The following is a 24,795-nucleotide window of genomic DNA, read 5'->3' as shown; positions in this document are numbered from 1 at the left end:
GTGTCTTGATCTGAGATGCTATGCAAAAAGAAAGGACTCGGTTGTCCTAATTCCACCACCAGACTTTAGATCATGATTTGAGAAAGGTAGAACAGGTCGTCTTTCCACAGTGATTTGGCTGTTAAGGAAACTTAACTTAATGGGCAAATACACCCTTGGCAATAGTCACAGAAAAGGAATGAGTTGATTGGAAAATAAAATTGTACCTTCTGRAAATCTGGTGTTTGTTTTTTTTCTATTAAGAGTACGTCACAGTTTCAGTTATCATCACATAATAATCATTTTTATTTAAAGGTCTTCATTTATGCTGTTAACTCTCAACAAGGTTACATTTATCTACAAACCAGAGAGACTTGATATCATCTCACCTTCAGTTGAAACTGCAAAATGAGGAACAAAAATTTTCTCTCCAAATTAATTTTGGGCTTTTCATTCTATTTTGTCAARGGAACATCATTTATTTTGTTTGCCAGCACTTCTACATTGAAAGCAAGTTTCAAAAACATACTCTCAAGAAAGGTCTAGTATTAAGACACTGACAATTAAAATGTATTTGCAAAATTATGTTTGAACACAGCATATCCTCTTAAGAGAGACTGCATTTCTATTTTTAAATGTTATGTTATGTTATGAAAATCTAATTAATCGTATTTGCATTAAATCTCTCCTGCTACCAAACACATGCAAATGTTATACTAAAACATGCCTAGAGGCATTCTGACTACTCACTAGGGAAAAACTGCATTTTCAAAGTTGAATTAACAGGTTTGGATTCTTAAAAAACASAATAAACATATTTGATTAATAATCATTCTATTTTAACATCACGTGAGTTATGTACAGGTTATACAAACCACTAGAGCCTATCAAAAATTTAGCAATGTATTTTTACTGGAAAAACGCAATTTCATTAGAAATAATTGTTTAGAAACAATACTAATTTCAAGTAAAACTTTTTGACAAAACAAAGCAAGTGTTTAATTTCATTTCATTCTAGTATAAYGTAAATTCAATATTTTGGCTCAAGTTTCAACATGCTTTCTGACAGATTGCCTTGCAAATCTTTGACAGGTTGAATGAAATCTTTTCATTTCATCTACTTGCCTCTCTTCCATACTGACTGCAGGTTTGTGTTTCCTCAGCCTTGCCAGTAAGCACAGAACAAGCTGCTGCTTTTTGTATCACCAGTGTTTTAAAGGGTACTGCTGAGGTTATAGTTAGTCCTTCTCCAACCTCTCTAATTCTGGTAATTACAATACTGAATGACACAATTACCCATTGGGTTTTAGATTTACAAAAACTGTTTTCAGCTTCCATTTTGTAAGATGAATAAGTAGGATTTTAAGCACTAAAGACCAGCATCCCCCAAAGTGGTAAACAAACAAACAAACAAAAAAAAMCCCTGTTCTTTCCCCTCCSCAAAAAGGGAAGGGATATATCTAATTTTTATGGCCAGTCCAAGCAGCTATGTTGGCCCATCACACTCCTAGTCACATTCTGAGAYATGTATTGGTAAGCAGAAAACCTCTGCAACACAAACAGCTTCAGAAGTGCAAGGCGCAAGCATAAACGCACTTTGCCGAAGGTAGGAAACAGTAAGTTAGCAGTATTTCTCTGTTTAGCCCAGTGCTACACTAAGTTGTTCTCAAAAAAGCTAAGCACTCTAACAAGAAAGTGGCCAAGAGGAGTCGGCACATTCAAATGTAGGCTATTTCTTCTGGAAAGGATGTGGTTAATACTAGTGGGTACTATTCCTAGGGGAATGGCCAGGTGCAATCATTGCTGTCAACAACCAAGAAGCCTTACAATTATTAGAGGTGGTGCAGTGCAGAGAATTGCAATGTTAAAAGAACTGAAATTTCTTAAAGTGTAAGGTTATTAGAAAGAATAGCAACTTCTAAATGCCGSAATATCTGTATGAGCAGGGAGGGAGTGGAAGCACTCCAAATGCTTGTAACTATGCAAACAGACAGCAACTTGTCTGTCTGTCATTTCCTCAACATCCCTTTCAAAAAGAAGCTAATCAATGCACTAGCAYGTTTGAAGCCACCTTCGGTCAGCAAGGATGATGCAGAGATCAGCCACAGTATTCTCCAGTTCTTGTACTTCAGACACAGAACTGAGAGGCAGTAGACTCATTTTCATGAAAAGGACAATATTGTTGGAGAAAAACCTAGCAAGTATTACCSCCACTATTGTTTCGAAATACTTCGCATTCTGCTGGAAATTCTTAAGAAGTTGCACTACTGACTTTGAAATACCCAGATCTCATTCTGAAGTGACTTAAGTAATTGTTCATAGATATTCAGAATACACTGCCACTGCCAAGCAGTTCTAATGCAGACAGTATGACCACCGCGTAAGATGCTGTACAAAAGAACAAAAGATCTTTCTCTACTTGGGCCAGGCTGAATGAAGAGATTGCTTTGTCCCATTCTGGAAAGAAATACACCAGGGAGGATAAAGGAGGTATATTTTCAGGCTACATGGCAGCTGTTTAATGAGCTTGACCCTTTTCATTACTGGCAGTTGAGAAAAATATAYGCTGACTGCTCCTCTTGCTCATGAGGATGTATCTACCTGGAATCTCTTTCTGGTGGAGCAGGTACCATAACATCCAACAGATGTACATGCTTCTTCAGACAAATACAGAAAGATTTTCACTTATCGGAAAGAAAAGGCATTCCTGTTAGAAGATTCTGTCACCGCATTAAGAAAGGAAGCTAGGGAACAAGAATTAAGGCATTTTTACATAGATTTCCTAATGGAGGAAAGGTTGGGGGGTGTGCAGAGAGCTGCACAGAACAAAAAAAAACCCAAAGCCCCCAAAACATACCTCTGTTCCTTTCTATGTCCCCTACAGTTACTATGAAAAAGGCTTTTTTGCATCAGTATTTATTTCTCTCTTTACTGCTGCTATCACTGCTGTGTTTACTCTGCTCTTCAGGGCATAAGGCAGAACCCAAACGGGCTCCAGGGTCAGAAACTGTAGTCTGGTATGTTTCTCTTTTTGGTCTCAGTCTGTCACAGGACAAAGTCCAGCTTCTCCTTCAAAACTGGGTCATTTCCACTTTCTCCAATGCTACAGCATCCTCACACTAGTGAGGATTATACTAGTAATTATCTCAAATTATTCAACAAACTATCTGCTCTTAACACAAAATACATAAACAAATGTTAAAAAGAAACGTTTCAGAACTTTCTAAAGACCTTCCTTACATTCTGAGAACTTCAAAATGATAGTCTTTCCAATATAAAATGAGTTTTTCTGAAATTACAGGGGTTTGTTTGTTTATCATATAAGAGTTAAGTAAGCTCTTATGATCATTATTCATGTCCGTCAAGGAATTAGGATGCTGTATTTCCTAAAATCACTTTCAAAGGGACACTAACTCAATTTGAAAATGAATTTGAACACAGAATAGTTACAGTCCTGCTGCACCAGGTCAAAAAATAATTATCTTAGCAGTAATGAAAATATGGATGTGTTCACACTGGCTAAAGTTAAGGAACCCAAACGTAATCAATACAACCGTTCAAAGCAGCTATATTAGGAGATTTGCTCTGTATACAATATAAGGAGCTTAATATCCTATTTCGCATGTAAAATAGGATTACAGTCCAGTTGTGTTAATATCCCTCTAGTATCCCACATCTCAAGAGAGTGGTGGTCCAAAAAGCATTGAAAAAATAGGCATCACTTTAACCTAAACCTCATATGACAGAACACAACAGCATGCATGTCTGGATGGCATTAGAGAGGGATGTGAAACACATTTGCATAGAATTACATAAACTAATTTCTACGTAATACGTGATCTCACAACATGTTTGCCCCACTGTTTTATTTCTACATTGTTTTGTAAGTTGGAGAAGGGTGACACAAGGGCAGAGTGGGAGATGTTGTTTGAAAGTAAGATATATGGCTTAAATTACCATGACGACTCTTAATACCAAGAGACGTATCTGTAACAATCTGCTTATATTTAGCTAGRAGAACTTGAAAACATGCTCCTAAAATAAATGCTTCAATATCTTTTTGTACTGTCAATGTATTATTTTTAAATGCAGATACTTTGCCTTCACGCACTCAAAAAAACTAATGCACTAGAGAAAAACTCCAAATTTCTATGCATCTGTGGGATACATAGCATGGAAACAATCAGAGGAAATATAAAAAGGTGATGGTGGGTACTTGTGTTTAGACATCCTAAAACCAGGCAATACTCTTCCCAAATCCTGTAAAAAGGTTCAAACTGAAAGTATGAGAGAATTGCAAGGGTTCAGGTTCTTACTGAAATTCAGACTAACCTTTTGTTTTTATTAATGGAACAACTCTGAAGAACAAAGGATCAGGCATATACTATTACAGTGAATGCACAGAGGCTTGGAAAGGAGATTACATCCTAACTGTTGACATATAAACTCATACTGGAACAGAATCTGTGTATTCCAGCTGGCATGTTATAACCAAAGGTGACTGTATTCACTTGAGCTTAAGGTTCCAGTAGATGACCTAGTTTTGCCTGTCTACAAAATAAAAACAGAGAAAGAATAACTAAARCAGAATTGCAGTCCTGTTCCTCTTAATTTTATCTAAAAAGTACATGAGATCCATGATCAGCTCCTAGTAACTTCACACACAAATATTAGAGAAAGGCAAAACAAAACTATCAGGTGGTAGCTTCAACTGTAATTTGGATTTTATTTGTTACAGTTGATTATGGAAGACAGTGCTGACCCAGATAGGGATGTTCTAGCACATAAGACTGCGTGGGTTTTTCCTAGAAAAGGCAATGTATTATTTCTGGGCACAGTTTGCCCAGAATTAACGGAGTATTTTGTAAAACGCAATTATGGTATGTGTTTTAAAAAGTGATCTACAATTTTACACAAATATCAAAGAATACAGAAGGTTACACATCTGCATCTGGAACACACAAACTATATGTTCATGGTAAAATAATGCAGCATAGCATAAAAATATCTGAGCTCGCAAAAAAATAGGTGAATTACTCTTCGTAGTTCCATGCTATTTTATTTCTGATACCTAAGCAAGTTTGGAAATCCCTATCTAGTATCATACAGTTGGAAACTCCTAAAGTACAGTACCACTGCAGAACTAGCTTTATAGAATCCCTACACTATACTAAAGCTAATCCCATACAATTCCTCACCTCTTGTGATCTCCATCATTATCTCTGTGGAAGCATTTGCTTAAACACGTGTTTTTAGGAGAAAAATCTAGTGCTTATTTCCCTAAATAGCTTTGGGATGGTTGTTAACTATATTGTAAAAAACTTAATACAACCAAATGAGAATTGTGTGGACAGGAAATTAAGACAATGTTACACTTTCCACATGCATACTTAATTCTCAATATAATTATTTCAGTATTTTTTTTAAAAGTTCACATCAGTATGCTTATAATTTCTGTTTATGCAAGTTACTGTTTACTTTTGATGGTATTTCAGCAAGAAAAACAATCATAGCGTTGCAACAACAAACACCTCCTGGCTTACTCATTCTTAGAGCCCAAAGTCCTTCAAAGGTGACATTATAAACAAAGTATATGCACGCACACAAGGACAACATACATTATATGTWCCTGTATTACTAGAATATCAGAAATTTCAAATTGTCTGCAAACAATCTTCCTGGTGTTGACTTGTACATGTTGTTGGGTTAAAAGGACAGACGAATCAGTTAAAACTTCCAGCTGTCTGCCCCATGCCTTAAGCTGTAATGGCTTAACAGAACGTGAAGTAGTATCAGAAATACTAGAGTTTACAGTCCAGCATGTTGAAGCAAACTAGTGCTGATTTCTATTTATTAATACCATGGGCTGTACCCTGTATACTGACTGTTCTACACYCCATTCACCCACTCCAGCTTTGGGCAGAGCAACCTTCAGGGCAGAGGTGGAATATCTTTAATCAGCTAAATTTAATACAATGTTACAGGAATTTCAACATCCTTGGTATTTATTCACCTAGAACTGAAGTAGACAATCTTCGTGATCTATCTTTCTTTAATGCCCCTAAAGCTTTTCATTGCTTTGTAAGTTAGTTCCTCTTACCTGTTGCTTGAGTGCCTCCAGAGATTCAAATTCCAACCTAGCCAATTTTATCTGGATATCTCTTGGTTTATCAGGAATTACAAATGCCATGACAAACTTCATTGCAAGTAGCATATGCTAGAAAAAAAGTAAGAAAAACATTGTTTTATATAATTGGAAAAAGAAAGAACAGTATAATAGTTTTGCAAATTTTACTAATAGATGTATTAAACAAGTATTTCTTGTGACATGTACAGCAGTGATAAGATACTATAACAACAGCGAGCACCTTCTACTCTGTATTTTTTTCTGTTTACKTGCTCTAGGTGATGGTACTTGAGCAGGGGGGTTGGACTAGATGATCTCCAGAGGTCCCTTCCAGCCTCAACCATTCTGTGATCTATACGTCACAGTACAAGCTTATTGTAAAACTATGCTGAACAAACTCAGAATTTCTGCATTAGAAAAATCATTAAAACCTAAAAGCACTCCTAAGTAAACATCTATTCAATTCCACCTCATAACACCTAGAGAACCTGTTCTGAAATTTTGAGTTTTCAAACAAACAAATACCCTGACCTTAGAGCAACAGCTTTCATTTGATAACATCTTTCAAAAAACGATTACTGAGATCTCTTGCACTCTTGTGAAATAGGAGTAACATTAATAAAATTGGGAAAATAGCTGGAAGAAATGATGAATGTGGGTTGTATGATTCAAGCAACTTCTGTACCTAATTTTAATAACAGTTTGTATTGCATTTTATAGCTGTAATCTGACTGACGAAATACAAGTAATCATTCATGAGAAACTGAAGAAGAAGTAGGGGTATGAGTAGCTGTATTATTTTATCATGCATCGTACGTATGAATTTCTGAATCTTGTTTTAGTATAATTCCTGCAAATCAGATCCAGGAAGAGGAATCATCTATTTTCAGAAAAGAGATGTTTTAAGAGTACAATATAAATTACCAGACAAGACATCCAAATTCTCTTCCATAGTATAAAGTTATATGACCATAAATATGAATATGAATATTTTATAAAACAAAAATAGTTAAGTTCATCCAAATTTGCTAAAACCGGTGAAAACTTATTTGTCTAATACTAAAAATTCCTCACAAAAATTTTTTAAACAATAGTTACAAATCAAACCATTCTTTCCTAAATGCAACCATTAAAAAGGAACGTTGTTTCCAAGAACACGCTCTTCATAAAGACTATGGGAGGACTATTTCACTGTGAATAAAACCTAGGATAACGTTTACACAAGCTGTATGCTACCTGATGCTAACAACAAAGTTTCCTCCCATTTTGCCATCTGCCAAGCAGGTAGACAGAGAGATGGCAATGAGTCTTTCACCTCTGCTAAATGCAAGGCCATGAGATGCCCTGTGGTCTCCTGCCAGGTACTGAGAGCACCAGAACTATTCTCTTCTGCAAAGTTACTGACAAGAGCAGAAATAGCAACTGTGTTTTGCAGCAGAGTCTCCAACCGTGTATCTTCTAAAACAGAAAATTCAAATTAGGGTTAAATTCTTCAAATTTTAAAGAGCTGATTCGATTTCAAAAGTGGCCTGTCTGCAGCAATTCCATCAAAGTCTCTTCACACTTGGAATAAATAAATAAATAAATAAAACAGTAGCAGCTGTATTGCTGATCAGCAGATAAAGTGCATGTCAAGTGTCAGCTTAGAAAGACTTCAATACAATTTCATATCAAAAACCTGTTGTAGAATCTAATATTTACAAATACTTTCAAATGAAATAAGAAATCTGGACCTAGTCTAGAACCAGTATCTACTATAAAACGAGATGGTCATTGGCCACTAATTCTTCAGAGATTAGGAACTCTGCACAAGGCTCTACCTATGAGAATGAGACTTTGAACCTCTAACCTGTACTGGCGTACACAAAATACCTTTGTGAATATCACGGAAAGTATCAGCACAGGATTATGTTATTGTCAGAGCAGAAAACAGGGAAATCATAGGATTTTCTGCTAGGACTCTAGATCACAGGATTCTGACATTAAACTAAACTCAGATCAAAGACTAAGAATAGAACAAGAATAAATCAATCTTTCTGTGGCAATAATTTTGAGGATCTTGGAGTCTTCTGAGGGTAAAAGAAAAAGAGGAGGAGAGAAATCAAAAAGACTTCTATCAAGGGASTAATACAGGCAAAGAAAAATTTCCATTAAACTGAGGAAGTTAAATTCAATTATCTTTAGTAGATAGCAATAAAATAAATTCATGAAAAAATATTCCTGCAATATACATAGAAAGAAAGCATGACTAAACTTTCCTTCCCACTTTTAGAGTCAAATGTTTTCATTAGAGAGACTTGCTAATAGAGTGGATTTGCCAAAGTGGCAGGACTTTAATAAGGGCTTTTCTTCTGCTGTGTCTTATGAACATTATCATAAACGCTGCTTTTAAAGCCTCAAACCCTACATGTTGTTATGGATTTTTTTTTATGAAATGTGAACAGAATCTGTCTTAGCAAAAATCTCTGGTATTCCCTTCAGAACTCCAGAGTGGGGGAAGAAGAGAAAAACCATAGAGATTATTTTGTGTTGGCCCTATATCAAGGCTTCTTCACATCTGCCATTAAGTTTCAGGCTTTCTCTCCTCTTCTCCCTCTCACACACACACGCGCGCTTAAAGTCCAGATTCCCGACACAATCTGCATGCTCCATCTACCCCTTCTATCCCCAARCCAGCATAACCCATCTCTTCTGCATTTCAGGCAGGACACAGCTTTCTCCTCCTCTCTTCCAAAACTCAAGGGAAACAGGAAGAACAAAGCACAAACCTCCATGCCTCTGATTTCATGCCCCTTGCCACTGTACCACAAGTAAGGCAAAGTCAGCCTCAGCTCTCAGCTGGAACATGCTCACTACAGACGAAGTTTTTATGCACCTAGATCTGCTGTCCTCTGGTATCTGCAAGGCCCATAAAGAGCTTTCAGAAGCCTGCATCCTTCCCAGYTTTGGGTAGTTTTCTCCCAGGAACATCATAAAGTACATTCTTGAGACCGGAGTGAGCCTTTTGTCAACCTTTTCACTGCTACTTCAGAGTACGAATGCACCATATCTTCTCAACACAACAGCAATTATATTTTTAAACACGCATTAAAAAACCCCATGTTTTCTCCCCCCTTAAAAGGGGGAAAGCGTTTGTGTAAAAATGCAAAAACTCAAAACTCCAAATTGAGAAAAACATCTGTCATGGAAAAATTTCAGCCTGCCCAACCAAARCGTGGCCAAGACAGACACAACTAAACAGTGTCTTATCACAAGATGTGTCAGAAAGCTTAGGCAGAGATGGCATTATCTGGTCTGTTTATTATTTGCAACAGAATGTCTTTTTTTCCTGTTAGTTGACGAACACATTAAAATAAAATATGAAGGCTGCCCAAGAAAAACTAGTGGCTAAATTTATCAGGGAACACATCACAGAGCACTGGAAAGATAAGAGCACACCAGAATTCTCCAGCTGACTGTACTAGCCCTGTTCAAGAAAGCATCTGAGCTTTTGTTTAGTTTTAAGCACTGGAGCACATGTTTAGTTTTGAGCATATTTATAGGTACAGTTATGTTCAGAAAAAACATTTAAATATAGGCTTAAAAATAAAAGATTAAAAAATAACATGCAAGTCATTTGCTGAATCTGGGTCTTAATATTCAAGAGCTGAACCACAAAACATACTTCATACTTCTGGTAGTGGCATTATGTGACATGTACTGAGAAGTATCTGTCTTAAGAGATGAATATTGGCTTGCACAGAGTCTCTCCTTACATTTACATTTCTGAAACATTTCTAACTAGCTGCAGAAATCATGACCCATATTTTTACTGCCAATCCACTATAAAACCTCACAATCAAAATTGAACACCAAAAACTATACCAGGCTTACTATGTAGCTTCAAGGCATATTTCAATCACATAAAATTATTAAGCTACACCATGAGACCCAGGGTTTGTTTTGTTACCATTAAACTACATCAGCAGCACTGGCCCCTAGTATCACTGATACATCACCCTTCTCTGTCGAGTCTTGGCCTTACATTTCAAGGCTATTGATTTGGTTTCTTTTAGAAACAGTCTTTCTTTTAGACTGTTGATTCTGGTTTCTTTCTTTAGAAGTAAATTTACTCTAAGAACYACAACTACTTCAAATAGCTGTCACTACTGAAAATAAGGCAATTCCAGACCAGCACTCCTAAGCAAGAGACTTTAAAAAATAAGCCAATATAAAAGATGAGAAAAAGATAACCTTGTTAGGAAGAAAAAAGTGGAAAATTTTCAAACATCATCTTTTAAGGACGGAGTAGGGGATAGTCTCTTTTTCCTGTATATATTTTTGTACTCACATCTGTTTTCAAAAAAGGCTAAGAGCACCAGTTAGAAAGGAAAAAACAAAGGAAACTTAGTCCTGTTCTTTGAAAGTCTTAGGAGATGCTTAAACCAGACTTTAAATATAAATCATAAGCTGCAACTAATTTGTAAATCACAGCCGCAATATATCATATCCAGTCATCGATGAACTGAAATGGTATATGGTTTTATTAGTCTTTTAAAAAGAAAGATATACATCTCTTCTCCATCATTTTCTCCAACAGTAATAGTTAAGAAACAAGGCAGACCTGGCCTTACTCTCCACCAATGAAATCCATAGAAATTCCATCACTGACTTAACTGATGCTGCAATAAAGCCACCAGCTTTATACTTTGCAGCTTCTAAGATCTGCTCAATTTTTTTATAGATATTTTCTGTACTCTCTCTGATTTAAGTACTTTTTGGAGACATTTGAGTACGAAAAAGGAGGAGCAAGGGCTGGTAAGGCAGGCAGCTTTTTCTATATACTCCACCGAATCAGTCCTGCCAGTCCTTTCCAAGGATCCCTTCCACTATGCAGTTAAACCAAATAAGTTTTCTTTAAAAAAAAAAAGAAAGAAAATGAAATGTACAAACGAATGCACAAAGCAGTGCAAGCAAACTCTGATTCACAATGGTTAAAAAGGAACTATGTTTGTAATGATGAACAACAAGAAACACCAAGAAAACATTCTCCCTCTGCTCATACAAAGTGCCATCTTTGAGTCTACCACTAGATATTAAACATTCACCAAATTCTAGAAATACCTGCTCAAATTAAGAATTRTAAGGAAAGAATTTTTATACCAATCTCTTACACACAGACTTCTGATTGATTGCAACCAGAGGAAAAAAGGTTACAGGTACACAAACTCAAACCCCAGTTAGTCTTGTTGCATAAACACAGCATGTTCTRTGACCCAAAATATTTTACGATACAGCACACTTGCAAAGCTGTCTATAAAAATACAAGGCACGCAAACGAGCCTTTTAGAAATGTTCTAAGACATCATTTTTCTAATATTTTGTTCAAAGTGCAATCAAATCAAAAGACACGTGAAAAAAAGCACTGTAGGTGTAAATTTTTCTTTCTTAGAACTTTTAAATATCTTCTAATAGTTAATTTTGCAGCAGTCCAACAGCCCGTAAATCTGCGTAATAATGCACCTATCTATATGCTACCATCTTATAATCCTGAAATGTTTGGTGCAACCATTATCTAAATTTATGGATAGCATTTAATAGGAACTGGGATAAGAGCTGCCAAAAGCCAAATTAGCTAATGCTGAATGTAATGAACAGTAAAGCTTTGATCATGCTCTGAAATAAATTCTAAGCGAAAAGTGGGAAAAAGGATGCCCATCGAATTTAAATTGGCATTATGATTAATACCAAGCCTTATGAAGTGCCTCTTAGCTGATTGCTAACATTATATATTGGTTCCCATTCTGACAGGCATACTTTATTGTCAAAATGCCCTAATGACCACGTCAAGAAAAAATGTTTACCATTTTCTATTAATCTGCAAAACTTACGCTTCTATCTCTAAGCCACGCATTTTTCTGCATGAAAAAAAGATACAAGTAAATACAGTACATCTAATTATGTATTCTAAGCAACTCCGTTTGTCAGGACTCAAATTCATTCTCAGTTATGTGACTGGATGATCTGCGATTAATAAGAACATATAAAGCATTATTTCTGCCAGAGGTTTGAAACTACTGTAAGTCAGTTCAGTGCTGAACAGAAATTGTCACCTATGGTAAGCACCATTGCTCCTGATGATTCCTTCCTCCTACCCCAAATAATCCTCACTGGTCCTAGTCCAAATCAAAGCGGACAGGAATGAAAATCCCAATTTATTTTGCTTACTGATTTTGGGACAGATTCAAAGATATCAAAATGTACAGAAATGGAAGTAAAACTAGTAAACTTTCAGCAGTCTTACAGATGTTTTTTCGCCAAAACTCTATCTTGGTTCTGGAGACTGTGAGATTATTAACAGACTTTTCAATCTGACATTTTTCTTTATATTAGGATAAAGATAAACTTGGATCTATATTAGAATTTCAACTATTTTCACTATTAAAGTCAATGCTTTTTKTCTGTCAAAAAAACCACAAAAGTCTCAGTCAGTTATTCTTCAGAGATAATACACAGACAAGTTTTTACCTTTCTCTGTGAACAGTAAGTTATTTGACTAGATGCATCTCATATTTTATTTACAGATATTTTCTTATTTTTCCCACTATTATCTGGCTTTACATACATTTGCCTTATCACACTCTGAAAGCTAATTCACAAGGACACTATTATTGCTTCTGAAAAATCTGTTTACCACACAGCACCATGAAAAGATAAGTAAATAACTGTATCTGAAAAAAACACATTTAAAACAGAGTATTTTACACTGGGAATACATCTTCACTGAATGATTCATACTTTTGATGTACTGCAGAGTTTTCTTCTTTGAATTCATCCTACTGTAAATGGCTTGCTTCACTACACTTCTATTTGAAGTTATGAGTAAATTCTGTGGGACACAGCACATTTTATCTGGACCAACAGGTGAATCATGCAATGTTAAATAATGAATAAAATGTCATAGCCATGATTCATTAGAGAAAAATAATGGTATTGCAATATATCACAAGATAAGCTGCAAATTAATTGTTGTCTCTGTTACTGTGGAACCTTAATAAAAACAAATTAATTGAAAAGTGTAGAGTAAAACTAGCCGATCCAAAACAATGAGATTCTGTAGGGAAAAGTTAAATTAAAAATTACAATTTTCATATTGGAAATTCACTAGCTGCATTTTTCAATCTTTTTTTTTTTTTTGCCAGAATGATGAAGTCAAGTAATATTCCTGTTTTTAAATAAAGGTCAAAAGAAAAGCCTTCTACTCATCTGAAGTTTAATTTTAATCAAACATTGCAGCAGGTATTTGCATATGCTGCCAACTCCTGAAAAGATCACGTAAAAGATGCGTCTCTTAACATATAAAGATCTGTAAGTCCTCAGGCTCTCTTCTTTGGCCTTTTCTGTAAAYCAGTATTTACAAACTCCCAAGTATCTTCTCAGTTTTGGAACACCACTACCTGCCCTAGATACATAAAAGTTCTTCATCAAGGCTATTGGAAATTAGCCATGCAATTCTTAAGTCAGCTTTTATGGCCATGGCAGACTTGTGCAAGAGAGCACAGCCAGGAGAGTTCAGGCTCAGCTGCTGACCTGTTCGAACTCGTTAGGAGCATGACTGGTCTGCTCAAGCTGACTAAAAGACAACTTTAAAATGTGAGCAGAAATTTCTTGCACAGTAACTCGCACTTTCAAGACAGAACACTGCAGTCAATGCAGACCCCTTTGTAGGTATGCGTGTACGACATGYGCAGGTAATCATGTTTTTCAGTAGTCACACATCTCCTGTATACGGCTGTACGTTGTCATACACATACAAAAGCAGGCTATAAAATGCTCTCATAACTACTTCAAATTTTAAAGGAACATAAAGACCACTTTTGTGCAGACTCCAGAAGAGCCTACAAAAAAGAAAAAAAAAGTGCAATTTTGGCATCTTAAAAAAACGACATGTTACTGAAAGCATAGCTCTGCTCATTACACGGTTTGTCTTTCATGTTTTAAATTTAGTCTGCACTGTGCCAAGTTGAATGTACATTAATAATATCTTAGTTTAWATTTTCTGGCTTAATTTGCGCACAGGTTTATTGTCTTAGGGAAGGTGCAGCAGTATTTAAGTACATTTTCTTTTTTTTTTAATCACTCTGCATAAAAATACATGTCCCACCCTCTGGATTAGAACAGCACTCAATATAAAAGTTCTCCTGGAATGCTACATAGCGCATCAGAACTAAATTTATTTGTATGCTGTAAGAATACTGAAGTGTGCTAATGACAACTGCCATCAGGCCCTGCAATCTCTACACCACTGAACTAAAGAGCTCAGTTTGAACAAGGCTGTTTAACTGTTCTCTGCAAAATGCTTGTTCATTGGGTTATTTAAAAACAAATATTGTACGGTAACAAGAGTAAAYCTAAGTTTACAGAAGAGGCTTTGGCAATGGAACATCTCATCTGTCTTTTTCCTGATTCTACACACAGTATAGTCTGGTGGAGAGAAAAAATTCTGCTTCATTCTGATGAGCCAGTACATCTATTTATGTATTTATATGATGATTCACTTCTATTTTAGAATAGAAAAATGAGATAGCRCAATCTAGAATTTACCTTAATATTCTAGTACATACACAGCATTGGAATTTTGGCTAAAATTTTAGCTTTTGATTTGAAAAACAAAAAATAAGAATTAATTCAAATTTATTAATAAAGGATATGTCTTTTCAAAGCTGACATGTCTGGAAATCTCAGAAGCATGTTTTTCAAAAAAAAAAAAAAAAGTGCTACAGTGAATTTTATTTGTAACACATTTGTAAGCAGGTATATGATATGTCCAAAGTAGTAGTCAAATATTTTTCTTCTCTTTGCANCTCATTTGTGGTGCAAGGATCTCTCTTCTAAACCAGCACTAGTGAAGACATTGGAGGAAGGACTGCTTCTATCTCTTCTCTCAGAAAGCAGCTGACCCATAGGGCTCCTCTCACTGGCACCTTGACTTCCTGGAACTGCACGGAGTATATCCTATCGGGGACTTAGTAGGAATGGTTTGAGGAAAAAAAAAAAAAAGTGCTACAGTACAAAATATTTGTAACACATTTGTAAGCAGGTATATGATATGTCCAAAGTAGTAGTCAAATATTTTTCTTCTCTTTGCAATAAAGTCCCGTAAAGTGGCTAAGGGTTTTTTTTTTTTTTTTTGACTGGAGAAGACTGAGAGGGGATCTTATCAATGTCTACAAATACCTTGGGGCGGGGTGTCAAGGGGATCGGGCTAAATGCTTTTCAGTTGTCCCACGTGACAGGACAAGAGGCAATGGGCAGAAACTGAAGCACAGGAAGTTCCGCCTGACCGTGAGGGGGAATTTCTTCCCTGTGAGAGTGACGGAGCCCTGGACCAGGTTGCCCAGAGAGGTTGTGGAGTCTCCTTCTCTGGAGGTACTCAAAACYCATCTGGGCACGATCCTGTGCAATGTGCTCTATGTGACCCTGCTCGAGCAGGGGGGTTGGACTAGATGATCTCCAGAGGTCCCTTCCAACCTCAACCATTCTGTGATTCCATGAAGAGGAGTGGGAAGTAGGAGAACAAGAACGCMAGAGGAAGGACAAGCTGCGTTCTTCACATTGGTCACAAGCTACAGTTAGCAAGTCATTCTATCAACTTAGAATGCAAATCAGAATACAAATGTAAAGACTACAGAATGATAACCTTTCTATCCAGCAGGATATACACAGCTGCATCAGTGTAGTACTGTTTTTTTCAAAAGTAGACTTCTACTAGCATAAACCAACGCTTACCTCCTCACAAACTCAGTGAGCACTTGGGACATTAAAAAAAAAAGTCACATTTCTGAATGAGGTTCTCAACAGAATTCTGATGTAAAAGACAAAGGAATACCAGCAAAAATGATAATGTAGCAAGACAGGCTGTTATTCACTTAGATTTTCTTCTTCTTGAGACTTGACAGTTTGGCCTTTAGAACTGCCTGCTGTAACAAGCAGAAAATCACCAAAAGTTTAATCTTCTCTATGTAACAGCTCTAACATACGTTTAGCACAAGCTCTCTTCCCTCTACAAGTAGCATCTCTGGAGCGAAAAAAAAAAGAAAAAAAAAGGTAGTATTCACAGATTCAGTTAGAATTTTAAGACCCTTTAGGAATCAGCTTACAAAAAGGGCTAAGCATCACTTGGCTGCTGTGAAACTTCGTCACATAGGTATAACCAGCCAYAAGAAACTGCAGCTGGCTCATTCTCTTGCTGAAGTTATCTCAGTTGAGAAGACCRTTTTCAGTTTGAAATGAATTAGCTGGCAATTCTGAATATGGTATGAAAGAGTCCTCAAGCAGGCAATGCTGAGATGTCAGACAAGATCTTGGACCTGTGACTAGATCTGAACACAGGTCTCTAAGTAGCTATAACACAGAAGACGACACACGACTGCAGACAGAGCTGGATGGGAAATGGAGGCTGTTCAGACAGCAACATCAACAGAGCCAACCAGTGCCATCATAGAAAGTCTGAAAAGTCCAGAGGTTGAAGTGAAAAAAATAAAAAAAATCATCCGTATCTGTCACTGATCTGCTAGTCATAACTGAAACTGGTAACATGGTGACAAAAGTGACTGCTTGTCTCAGTTTCAAAAGTTACTCTGGGTATTAGAGAAACTCGCTGAAGAGGTATTACCCTCGTAACAGGAGTAATTTCTAGTATTAGTGATTTGGCTTTGCTGTGAACCTAGAAGACTGCATCATGGAAGTATATATCCTGTAGACCTCGAGTCTTGAACCAGTCCTGGACCTGCACAGATGGAATGATGGAAAGCAAATATTTATTTCCTGAATTTGGAACCAATTTGTACTTACTCATTTTACTTATGACTAGACAGAAAAGTGATTCTCCTTTAAGTAAAGGATATGAAAGTATTCTTTACAATGCCTTTTCTTAAGTTTCTAGATGGTGCCGAAACACCATTCATTTTTGTACTAGCATCAGGTAAGGAGAGGTCTCCAGAAAGAAAGAAAAAAAGAGAGAGAGAGAAATGTAACAGTATGGAGATGTATAGGACTATGTCTCATGCACAAGAGCAAGGCTGTTCTTGAAAAAGAGAGCGAGCCTCGGAACTGGCTCTGATACAACACATACCATTTGATGGCTGACCCCAACAGTAACAAGAGCCAGCTTACTATCTTCAGGACCTGTTTTCTTCAGAAATGCCAAGAGGACTCCTGGGGGTGGATGGTCAAGTAATCATCTCAGAAAATAGACCAGATGGTCCTGCTAAATTCAAATAATTTCTGCTTTAAAAGATAAATGTTTATAAAAGTGAAGTGATTAGAGACCATAGCCTTTCAAATCTCCTTTCTAAACTGACTACAGTCACCTAAATTTTAACTAGAAGCAAATTACTAGACAGCACAATGAATAAGCCAAAACATGAACAAAAGTTTCTTTAAAAAAATTTTTTTTACATTCTCGAGCAAGTGTTCTTTGATAATCCAAACACACACATTCTAATACAYAAAACAAATACTCTCTATATATCACAAAACGTAAGAAAATAATAAAATGAAAGAACTCGTCCTAAAATGTTTGTGAGATCTGATGCTATTTGTGGTTAGGTACTATTTTTGTGACATAACGAATAAAGAATTATCTTCTCTAATATAGTGAATTGCCACACAAACCCCTAAAAGGTTAAACTGAAGGCAGATAACAGCCTCACAGATTAGTTTTGCTACTTTAGARTTTTTCACAACTTGTCATTCAATATTTTTACTGAGAGAAATGGTGGTATGCCACAAATGTACTCAGAAAAAAATTTCAGTCAAATAGCATTTAAAAGTAAGACCTTCTAGCAGGACATACAAATATTGTGAGAAAAAAAAAGAGTATACTTTTTCTTTCAACTCGGAAGTACATTACCTTTCTCTGWTAATACTGAATGATTCTAGGTTGGACAAGATGACTTTGCCATGTATAGCAATTTAAAATCCATTTATGTGATGAATTATTTTAACATCACAGAAACTAGTGCTCTCTAGGCAGAAACAATCTTTTCACTAGTCAGCAGACATACAGGATCAGGTTATATTGTTCCCACTGAAAGTGGGCAAAGCAATCACGTTACCATGACCTCAAAACCGAAAAATATCTGAACCCTTTTCAGAATTTGCAGGAAAGCCAAATGTAAACTACAGAAGTATCACAAGCTGTAATTCTTCTATTTTTGTTTTAAGTTTTCATACATACAATTTTTTATCTACTTCATTTTTAAAATCAGTTGCAATATTCCAAACACTGCAACATTAAGTACTTTACACAAGTATATCCCCATGTTTAAGTTTTGGCTTGGGTTTTTAAAGTTTGGGTTTTACTGTGCTTGATGTTGCGTGCGTGTGTGTGTGTGTGTGTGTGTGTGTGTGTTGGCGAGGAGGGTATTTAAGCAACTGCTGCATCTTTCTATGTTACATTTAACTTATTTTTACTTAAATTCTCAAACACAGACAAAAATGGTGTTAGGTAACATGGGTAAGAACAAAGATATTTGGAGAACAGGAGCACACAAGATTCTTTTGCAAAATGTAAGCCAGTCTGCATCAGCATTGTTCTTCCTTAACTTTATTTAAAATGTTAACATGCTTTAGAGAGAGACACATTCCTAAAAAGACAGGCAGTCAGACTTGAAAGCATGTAAATTGTGAATTTCTTTGTAAACTCTGGTTGCCTAAGGTGAATATAAATCATGAACAACACTTCTAAAATCTCGTTTCTAAAGGAAAGAATGWATTTACAGTAAAGTTTATTTAGTTTTATTGCTATAACAAAGGGAGAAGCATCACATGTTAGTTTTACAATACAAACATGATACAGTTACATTGATCAGAGAGGCACTTTGTTTTCCAGGTCTGCCAGGTTTGATTCCTCGATCCCATTAAGGACATGTTTGGTTGTTAGTAGGAGTAATTTTTCTGAGAACCTTTGCTTTTAGAGAGAGACAAACTCATTTATCCACTGTTAGGTTAAAAGTTCAAATCTCTCCTTCTTTCTACTCCCCATCATGCAAGCAGTCTTAGCTTCACATGGTCTATTCAATTTTTTTTTTTTTTTTTTTTAAAGCATAAGTATGTAAGCTGAACTTTAATAGAAATTCTTCGTATTTTTTAAATATTGTCATACTTGATATCCCTATCCCTAGGTGGACTTGATGCTGTACAGTAAGAACTAGTCTTTTGTGCACTGTTAGCAATAGGATATGCCAAACAAGGTAAGTTGCTAGGCTTTTCTGAGAAATCTCTAACTTGCATAGCCAATCCTGAACACATTGCCTTTAAAAATGCACTCTAATGATTTCTGTTGTGGACCAATGTTCCTAATGTCCTAAATCTCCCAAGCCCTGCATAATCAATTTTCAATACCTAATATTACAATGAGAATAACCATTCACACGGCTATTTTCCAAATTTCACCAAACTAATGTGCCTTCCCTATTTAATCTGAAAGACTAACTAACAAGACCATTCATTTGTACCCAGCATGGCAATGTCCCATTCCAAACAGTAGATAGTAACAGTCTAGCATCCAGGATTACTACAGGGATATGCTTTTGTTCTAGCTAGAGGCATTATTCCCTTTCTGCAATAGGGTAACAAATATTTTTATTCCAAGAAAGCCCAAAACAGTATAAATAAATAAATAAATAAATAAATAAAATTAAATAAATAAAATCTTTCCAAATAAAAGCTTCCAACTAAATATGACTATTTATAATAATGATGATGACCAAAGCTTTGAGTTTGCTTTAGTGCTCTTTCTTTTCTCGTGCTATCAGACCATGTTCAATAGCTTAACAGGTCAAAGATGCCTGTCAGGTGAACTATCCAAAAATGCAATAATTGGTCTGAGAGAGATGACTGCACAAATTGCAATTTTTGTGTTGCATCATATGTCTTTCTCGTATGCAGTTAGCAACTTTCTAGTGGACAATCTATTCTTCAAAAGCCTGTATCATTTTTTCTTCCAATTTTCCACACAAAAGACCTTCTTTTCACAAAGTAAAGTTATTTTATGAATTCTGCTTTTGATTACCTACCTGCRAGGAAAAGTAATCCCTTGTAACTGATTTAAATTAACATGCTCACAAYTGAGCAATTCTTTATTATAAAAAACAAGGTATTAAATTGATGAAAAGCACTTTTGAAAACACTACTCCTGTTTTTACCTTGAACGATTACCAATACAGTTCACAACAATGAGCGGGCCGACTTGGCTTCTCTTGTTCACTAACCTTACTTAAGCAGTGCAAATGGACTTTGCTGACTACAGAATATCAGCAGAACATTCTCCCTGTAAAGCATACCTGAAAGCAGCAACCTCCTCACGAAGCGTGCACATCCCCGAAGCGTGCAGTGCTGGACCCTGAGCAGAGCGAACACAGAGAAGAGCATAAGGCMGCATGACTGACAAAGGTTCCTAACCTGCTTCCAGGCAAGGCCATCCTACATCAGCGGCCAACCACATCCCTGCACGTTCTTCAGTCCCTCACGCAGACACATTCCACTTAAAGATTCAAGACCAAGATCTGCTCCAAACAGCAGAATTTTGACCTGTCATGATGCCATTAACTGTCAACTCTAAACAAGCTAGAGGGCAAAGATTCAGGATTAGAAAGGGTTAGAACTGAATGGTGAAACACAAGTGGCTCCTTTTTAGAACTCAAACACTGTTAACAGAAAACTTTTTTTCCTRTAAAACTCATTTAACTACCAGGTCTACAAGAAAGATTTAAAATATAGCAAGAAAAAAAAATCTGTACCCTGTATCTTTATTCTWGCACTGAGCATAAAGGCAGAGCAAAACCAAAGTGAAATCCATCGCTTTGTCAGTGCAACTGAATACCAAGCATTCTCAGGATTGGAACAATTACTTTGGAAATTTAAAATGAAAAGCAGTCTCTTATCTCCAAATATCTCAGCTGAGTAAGAGCCCCTAGAGTATATGCTGAAGATGAGATTCTGAGAAAACATCAGCATGTTGCATTTTTGCTAGCACAGCCAGCAGTGCTGTAGTTCTGAAAAAATCAGGTCAATGCTACTTTAATACTACATGTAGATGCTTGAAAYTAAATATTTATAATTGAAAAGTTCTTACTGTACTGTATTTACAGGTATCCAAGTACTTGGGTTACTGAAACAGACCAAAAAAATTATGAGTAATTATCCTGAAATTTAAGCTAGACATGCCAGGTTGGATCAAGACTTTTTTTTGTTGGTGTTAAGGAAAAGTACATAAGTCATGTATGAGATTTTCTTTCATCTAACTTTAGCCATCTAAGAAATCAAGTGTAGCCAAACCTAGCAGACAGATGTCCCCAGACTATAAATCATTCCATTCTAAATTAAGTGGCAGAAATGATTCTCTGGAGATGCACATACTTTCTCACTGAATGTACAATAATCCAGACAAATAGATTATACTAGACTTTTTAGATAGCTTAAATTCAGGGAGATTTATGTTTCCCAATTTTTCTTAAATATCACAAGCAAATATCATAAAAAACTTTACAGTTAAATTCAGCTGGAAACAAACACAACAGTGCACTGTCTTGAGTGGAAGAAATATTCAGCTTTCTATGATGTACCTTTTCTGCAGAAAAGGCACTTTAAAACATTAAGAAAGATCCAGGTGTAACTTTGCAGTGTAAAATGTGAGATATAGTTTCTAATTACTAGTGATTACTGAAGCTAATAAAATTAAGATTGTTTAGGTTGCAAAGCTGTTGTACTTAAATGCTTATTCATGTGTGAGGGCTGCAGACAGAAGCCTCATATTTTAGAAAAGACGTTTCCTCTGTACTTCTGAATAGTTTTAAGCATAAGAGGATTCAACAGCAATAAGTCAAACTTCAGAAGACCTTTAACCTGTATATGAGAGAGAGAATATTAGAGGAAGTTTTGTGAAATATTTTCATATAGAGAAGGAAGGTTGAGACTAGGATATTGGATAATGTTTTAGAAAAGGTGTTTGTGCATATTTTGATGTGTTCAATCATTTTTAAATTACTGGCTCTAATCAGAGGTCACTGGATTATCAGGAGATTAAATTACAACCTTCTTATTTTTCTGACTTCTGCAGAGGAAAAAAGTTATCTTCACTAACTCAAACATCATTCTTGATAATACTACACAGGCAAAGAAAAAAAATCTTTAAATTTGAAGATAAAAAGTCAACTGTCTAAAAAATACAAATAGCTTTTATTTTTTCCCGAAAACGCTAATTCCAACCTTTACAGCTAGTGAAGTCTCCAGATGATAAAGAAAAAAARAAGTGACATTTGTCAGATGCTGAATGGAGGCAGTCCATAGAATGCATTGAAAACTACAGAGGAGGAGTTACTTAATTTTGAGTAAAGCACTAGGTCATAGAAAACACAATGCAATTCTTTGGAAGGTAAYTGGAGATGTCTAGTAAACTACACTCTCCTAGGAATAAAAGGGTAGTTAACAGCAAGGCCTTACAGAGTTTTCAGAAGTACTGTAACCTCACGGTCCACCAGCTAAACCTAGTATAATTCAGCCTTTCAGCTCTTAACACTATTACAGTGACTTTAATTAGACACCAATGGCTAACTGGGAAGACTTTGTCAAAATAATAATTCTTTTAATTTTAGCCATGACTTGGTAAACCAAGATCCCAGATGGATACATTCCAAATATTCCCACAGGCTGTCTCACGAGAAAAACAGAAATGAAGAATAATACTCAAATTTCTAGGATGAAGCTATGAAACATTCATTCTTAACGTTCAGGAAGATTACTRGCTTTCTTCACTTCTCCAACATACTAAGACTACATGGCATGCTGGATCTCCCTCTTCATTTGGGTATGCAGGCTATTTTGTTCCTGAGGAAATAATTGTCTTTTCTTGTTGAAAAGGGAGCTTCAAGCACACTAGTCCAAGCCCCATATCAGCAAGGCTTTTTTTAAGCTTAGTTTTATTAGTTGAGTAATCCATCAATCACACAGTAAGATAACTCCCTCCTTAAATTAGACTCATAGTTACCAAACTCAACCACTAGAATATTTTGCTGGGTACATGCAATAAAGCCTTTCAGGACCAAGGCTCAGAAAACAAGAAATTCATTTTAAAGTACTGAAGAGAGTGTGGATTCTGGAGTAAAAATAGTATTCCAAAATTGTTAAGCCAGTGTTCAGAGGTAAGTTTCTCGTCGGATGTGGTCCAGCAATTCCAGATCAGAACAGGTAAACTTGGAGCATCCTCACACACTTCTAACTATCCTCCCTTTAATCCATCTAGTCTAAAAACTCCCACTGTAGATGAGTACAGTCAAAATTGTATTTAAATGACTCCTTAAATTAGCAGTCCCATACATTTTCAGAAGATTTAGGCCAACTTACATGTAAAGCCTGTGGCCATTATTTTATCATTTTCTACCAACAGGTCAAATGTTAAATGTTTTAAGCTTCAYTAAACCTTCAGCAATCCCAGATGCCAGTTTCTTGATTACTCACTAGGTTTAATACAGAATCCTATCTCTCAAACTGGAGAGGGATTATGTATTATAAAAATCCTTAGAACTTGCATCATAAATTAAACTATTCATATTGTATATTATGAATGAGCTGAATTGTTCTCCCATTCTATTACTGAAAAAAACTAAGTGTAATCTATGTCCTCAGTGCTGAACAGCAAATCAGAAGAGCAGTGAGCAGCTTGAAGTGCTGAAACCTATGGTTCCCTGTTTCAWAACTCTACGTTATCTTCTCAAGAACCCAGATATGCAGCTACCCAGATGTAGCCCTGAATATCAGTTACATGTCCTAAGAATTCCAGAATCATTCTGCTTCTTCAGACTGCGAAGTACTTACCTTTTTTTTTTTTTTTTCTTCCACATTATTAGATATCAAAACATTACTTTAGTGCTCAGGTAATTCAGCTGGAGAATCCAGCCTATGCATGAGATGTTTAAGACTTACTATTTCAAGTGCCTTARGTCAGTAAGCCAATACCACTACACTCTTGTAAATGAGGCCAGGAGTTCTCATGAGGTTTTACCAATCAGAAATATTACATTATTCCTTTCACATTCTTTGCCCTACACAACAATGAAGATCACACTGAAAAAAGCATCATTGTGTTTTAAGAAACTCGATACAGATTAAAAATCTCCAAACACAGCCAGCTGGAAAATGGAACTCTTTATACATTGCTATCTTATACTGTTGGCAGAATGCAAAAATTTGGTTTAATTTAGAAATAAACAGCAAATTTTCATATCAAAATTAAAACCAGCAATCTAACTTTAAAATCGTAAAATAATTTCAAAATTTTATTTTCACATTTCTATTTTTTTTTTTTTTTTATGAAAGATGTGGTGTTTAGGCCAAACTTGCTCACTCTCACAGCTGAATTTGTGATATGAGCACTGAACTCAGGAACACTAGATCAGAAAGGGACTATAGGATATGTATTTTTTTTAGTATATAAAAATGTGATGCATTTGAGCTCAAACAAAAATATCTAAATAAAATACAAAAAGAAATACAGACAAATAGACATAAGATGACAAATACAAATATTCTCTACATTTAAGTTCAATATGGAGCCTCTTTTTAAGTAGTTCTAGCTAGGTGCTCAGGCTGACAGATAATATGATGAAGAAAAGAAAAGAAAAAAGAAAGAGGTTCTTATAGTCAAAGAA

At 35.8% G+C, this 24,795-nt stretch overlaps 1 protein-coding gene across 3 annotated transcripts in view; it reads right to left on the bottom strand.

Moving 5' to 3' along the window:
• Positions 1 to 24,795, bottom strand: part of ANO10 (anoctamin 10) — a 125,094-nt gene that overhangs the window by 38,607 nt on the left and 61,692 nt on the right. For 2 of the 3 annotated variants that reach the window (XM_085311815.1, XM_085311817.1), the window contains exons 12-13: positions 6,080 to 6,196; positions 4,444 to 4,530 (exon numbers count right to left, since the gene is read on the bottom strand). In XM_085311815.1, the coding sequence (XP_085167941.1) occupies positions 4,465 to 4,530; positions 6,080 to 6,196 (183 nt within the window). In that variant the 3' untranslated portion in view covers positions 4,444 to 4,464. Of the gene's footprint in view, positions 1 to 4,443; positions 4,531 to 6,079; positions 6,197 to 24,795 lie in introns of those variants that run through there. The other variant, XM_085311816.1, reaches the window with a different exon arrangement.

This window comes from Rhea americana, unplaced genomic scaffold (genome assembly GCF_003343005.1).
Source record: "Rhea americana isolate MKP2758 unplaced genomic scaffold, rheAme1 scaffold_35, whole genome shotgun sequence".
Lineage (NCBI taxonomy): Eukaryota > Metazoa > Chordata > Aves > Rheiformes > Rheidae > Rhea > Rhea americana.
This window is presented reverse-complemented; position numbering and strand designations above follow the sequence as displayed.